Genomic DNA, 5,258 nt, shown 5'->3' with positions numbered 1-5,258 from the left:
TTGATTGATTGATTGATTGATTGATTGATTGACAACCAACTGCAAGAGACTGAAGTAAATAATTTTAGGAGTAATTGGTGTTAGAGAAACAATTGGTGTTTCTCTAACACCAATTAGAGAAAATTCACACTAAATTCAAGCTTGTACACCCGATTTTTGTTATTAAAATTCCATCAAGTTGATTTGATTAAAAGATTGAAATTAACAGGACATTTGCATGAACCATCCTGGAAATGTAAGTAAATTAGCAGAATTGAGATTTTTTTATATGCCATCTTGTAAATAAACACCGAGAAAGAGGAATTGTGGTCAGTTTACCTCTGCTGCAAACTGCTTGCTGTCCACCAAGTGTTCAGATCCTGTAGGCCAATTGGAGGAGCCCCAGTGGAAATGGAGCTGGGCTGCAGTGAACTGATTTGGCAAGCCGGCGACGTACATCGTTGGGGGCAAAGATAGTTTCACTGCGAATCAATTGAAATCAACAACAAAGATTCACTTTTGACTTACAACAATCAGCATGCGTTCATTTTAACCTCATCTGAAGTGAGGAGGTCAGGACGGCCCTGCTCTGAGACCCCAAGGTCAAGAGGCTGCATCGAACACAGCTAGTGTTGGAGTGATTCAACATGTTCACGCATGTGTCATGACTGCTTACGCATGAAAAACCCTTGTCAGCTCTTTTCAAACACACGTCACACCAGCATGCCACTCAGCTTGTGGTGTGAAGGTCCATCACATATGCAAACATAAGCATTTGTCTGCTCTTTGCATTCTGTCACCTGTTTTAAAAAAAAAAAAAATTAAAAAAAAGTACACTAACAGAGATTTCTCATGTTGAATCATCACTGTGACCCAGGAGACGTCGCATGCATGTTAAGCACAACTGTCACTGAAATTCCCGATGAAATTCCTGATGGAATTTTGTCAGACATCCATTGAACCAGACTTCCAAAAACCTGCCTAATGCACCACACAAGAATGGTTGTCTGCCGTGTGTCCTAATTGTAAACTGCTAAAAGATAGCTTACTGTTTGAGATACTGTTAAAAATAGAGACCGCACATAAAACTGATGCAATTTCTGTGGCCTAAAATAAAAGTCATAGCTGAGGAACACCCTTGGCATGAATTTTCTTGGCATGTGGAGCTCTTTCTGTGGACAAAATGACAGCTAAGATAATAAGACAGTGACTACAGAAAATTGCCGTGGCAGATTTGGAAGGACGATCCTCCCTTCGTTTTCTTTGTCTTGACCCAGAAATTAGCTCTCCACATTTATATGTGGCCATGTCTAATGAATACCTTGTTTACTTAATCTAATTTGATTTAAAGAGATTCTGCATCTCAAACCAAACAAAGATATTTGTCTGTCTTGATTCAAAATTGTCCCTGTCACCTGCTTTCTGGTGCTTTCTGCACATTTATACTTACAAGAGTGTCCGTCGTTTCTAAGAGTGAGTTGTTCCGTCGATGACAGTTTGTAGTTTCGCACCTCAATCGGGCGCAGAGTGGGACTGAACCTCAGTAGGTCTGACGTGATGTGTATTGGAGACTGGAAAGAACCGCCGCAGTAAGGGTATTTGTTGCTCCAGTAGTCCTGACCTGTTTGGCCTGTAACAACAGCAGTAAAACACGTTGAAGGTGTTCATCTGCAGCTGGCAAATCACACATGACTAAAAAAGCACATATCTGCTTAGATTTAAAGGACCAGTAGTAAGCTTTATATTGCAACTAACATTTTCACTGTGACTTTAATTCCTCTTTTTCAGTTTAAAGATGTTAATTGTGTGTGAGGGGGGGATAAAGGTCTTTGTGTAAATCAAAATAAGTACATTATGTTTAATGCTCAAGATTTCATAAACCATTGAGTGAGTTGTCATAGATGTTACAGGTGTTCTAGAAAAACTGCTGGTGTGTGCAGGATTTACAAGAGTGCATTGAACTTTTTTCATATTTTGCCACGTTACATAGCCTTCAGTGTACTTTATTGGGATTTTATCTGACAGACCAAAACAAAGTAATGCATGGGTATAAGTCCTAGAACCCTAACCTGCAAATTAGGCTTTGGCTGGAGAGCCTGAAGACAGGAAGATGGTTTCTGTTAATTATAACATTGTTTTATGTCTTGTCCCTGCTCAAATGAATTTGAAGTAAAAACATAGTTGTAATGTGGGGAAAAAAATTATTCACGGTTTCCTTTTATTTCTATAAAAATCTGAAATGTGTATCATGCATTTGTATTCAAGTACCGTTTACTCTGATCCCCTAAAAAAAAAAAAAATATATATATATATATATATATATATATATATATATATATATATATATATATATATATATATATATATTGTGTAAATTGCCAACAGAAAGCATTTTGTTTGTAAATTCAGCCAACATTGTGTGTTTTTAAGAAGAAATCACACAGGAATGAATCGTGCAGCTTTATGAAGACCTCAGAGATTTGGAGGAGAACATGAGTAACCAAACATCACCATGAAGAGAAAATAAGGTGGGGCAGAGATAAAGATGTGGAGAACTTTAAAACAGGTTATAGGTTAAAAAAATGTTGAGCTCCAAAAAATCCTCTTAAACTGACTGAGCAGGTGAGGAGCACATTAATCACAGATGCATCAAAGAGGACCATGGTTTCTCTGGAAGACCTGCAGAGATCTACAGCTTAGGTGCAAGACTGTCCAGAGGATAACTATTTGTGTTCGTATGCCACAAAACTGGAATTTATAGAAGGAAGGCAAAAAGAGCTAATGATGGATGAAAGCCTAAATCAGCTGTTTGTAGTTTGCCACAAGCTGTGTAGAGAGCATAGGGTGGAAATTTTAGGGCTGTATGAAAAATAAATGATAAATAGGCTGTACTTATATAATGCTTTTTCTAGTCCAGAGGACTCCAAAGTGCTTTACATTCAGTCATATACACACATTCACATAGTGTGGTGGTGTATAGACAGGGCTGCCATGCACCACCAGCAGGCGAGGTGGGTGAAGTGTGCTGCTCTAGAAGACAACTACTAAGACAGACAGAGCAGGGGTTTGAACTGGCAACCCACCAGTTACTAAACACATTCCTACCACAGCTGCTCCTATTGAGTGGTTAAAAAAAAAAAAAAAAAATCATCATCTCCCTCAATACCATTCCCATCGTGACACACAGTTGTGTTGCACTGTTCTTCTGCACAAACAGCAAAAGTGGTCAAAGTTGATGGAAATCCCGATGCAGCCAAATACAAGGCAATCCTGGAAGAACTGGCTGCAAAAAAGGTTAAGGCAGAGGCAGAGGTATGATTTAAATCAACACGTATTCTTAAGGTAATGGTTCTCAGACAGTTGCTGGTCAGATGCTTTCCATTCATGCTGATGAAGTTTGAGCTCTTTGGGAGCAATAAAAGACTCACACAAAAGTCTGTAGCTGTACAAAGCTATGGGTAGCCATATCCCAACAGACATGAAGCTGTAATTGCAGTAAATGGTGGTTCTATTAAGTACTGAAACACAGGGGACAACTCTGTCTTCATCTAATAAGTGGTTTCCATTTACCACAAGATGGCAAACATGACCACATTTTTCTAGTCTTGCACTTTTACAAAGTGACCTCAACTGCATGGTCATGTCTCTTTGTGATGTGTCTGCAAAATAAATTAGTCACAGTAACAATGACCTTCAAAATAAAGCTTAAGTTTAAAAAAAAGAAGAAGAATTCTATAGCTATTCAAGTTAGAGCACCAATCATGACAAAAGACGACAGTTTTGGAATGAATTTGATCAGTGATTTGAAAAGCACTGAAAAGATACGCCCCCGCTGAGTGTTTGGCACTAAATCATTGCCCATCAGGAATTAATTTGATATTTCACCATTGAGCAGATCCCAGCCAGCCATGCTTAATAATGAATGATGCAGCATGAAGCTGTTGCCTAAGAGACATTCAGATAAATGTGCATCAATTGCATCATGAATGCCAAAGAGTTTCGTGCAATGCCCAAAGTTCAACTGAGGAAAATCCACCAACACTTAGTGAAAGAAATGCAGATTTATATCTATAATTATTCACTCTTCGCCTCATTTGTGCTCTAATTTAAGACAGGCTGTCCTTCAGCTCAATCTGATGGTCCTTTGGTAGTGCTTGCTTGATCATATGTGCTGGTGGGTAATTTCCTAAATACAGTCTTTTCTGTGCAGAAGGAACCATAAATTAAAAGGGTTAGAACATTTTTTAGAGTACTCTATTCAGAGCCGCCACGATTAACGTCACAAATTAAAATTTACTGTTTGCCCTCTGCTAGAGGGTGGCGTGTTGAAGTTGGGATAAATTGCATGACTCAGCAGGGGACTTGTCAACAGAAAGTGCTACCAGCCTTAGAAATGACTCGACTACCATGACACAAAGCCTCTCAGGGCTCTGGATGTGAAGTGCAGATGAAATGTAGTAGTAGCAGTCTGGAAATGTGGGATTTTCTTTTTAAACTGCTTAATGTGATTTAATGAACTAGATCCATAAGATATTACCAGACATTTTTAAAACTTTATTTGAATTCATTTAAATTGGGTGTCTTAAATTCTAGATGGAGATATTAGCACAAGATCACAAAATTGTATTTTTTTTTATTATTATTATTATTATTTTTAATAAACACCAGACAAAATAGAAAATAAAGCGTTTGCTAATGATGGCTTTTGTAATGTTTTGTAATTTTGCCTCAAAAAAGAAATGATTTGGTTCACTGAGCAAAACTCTACTCATTGAAGGATTTGGATGCTTATAATTTGGTTTTCTGTAAAATCCACTCCCTGATTGCAAAAGACTGTTTATATGCGGCGATACGGAGACAAGGTCATGTCGTGACCACAGTTTATGTAACAGAGCGTCATGGGTCAAGAAGTTCTCAGACTTAAAGGCATGACACAAAGGCACGTCAACCACTAATGCAATGTTGTGAATGCAGAGTTTGTAAAAGAACCCTACAATAACACGAGGTGATGACGGTGAGGTAGTGCCCCTGGACCACAGAAGGTTTTATTTTCCTTAGCATACGACACTGCATTTAACACTTCCAGCTGTGTCAGAAATAATATTTCACATGAAACCAAATTCTGATACTCAATTCAATCGTCTTCATGCTTAAAACAAAAGGGTTGCAAAAGTTAAAGCTATTTTATCTACATTTTAATTCTAATTTGTTTTGTGCCTTCAATCCACAATATATATATATATATATATATATATATATATATATATATATATATATAT

At 37.7% G+C, this 5,258-nt stretch overlaps 1 protein-coding gene across 2 annotated transcripts in view; it reads right to left on the bottom strand.

Annotated features, from left to right (window-relative positions):
- ca12 (carbonic anhydrase XII) overlaps positions 1-5,258 on the bottom strand; it is a 29,804-nt gene that overhangs the window by 20,340 nt on the left and 4,206 nt on the right. For both annotated transcript variants that reach the window (XM_015047482.1, XM_015047484.1), the window contains exons 3-4: positions 1,430-1,609; positions 319-461 (exon numbers count right to left, since the gene is read on the bottom strand). In XM_015047482.1, coding sequence (XP_014902968.1) covers positions 319-461; positions 1,430-1,609 — 323 coding nt within the window. The remainder of the gene's footprint in view (positions 1-318; positions 462-1,429; positions 1,610-5,258) is intronic.

This window comes from Poecilia latipinna, unplaced genomic scaffold (assembly GCF_001443285.1).
Source record: "Poecilia latipinna isolate Pla-1442-1.1 unplaced genomic scaffold, P_latipinna-1.0 Scaffold828, whole genome shotgun sequence".
Classification (NCBI taxonomy): Eukaryota; Metazoa; Chordata; class Actinopteri; order Cyprinodontiformes; family Poeciliidae; genus Poecilia; species Poecilia latipinna.
Note: the sequence above shows the minus strand (reverse complement) of the source record. Positions and strands in the feature narration are given on the sequence as shown.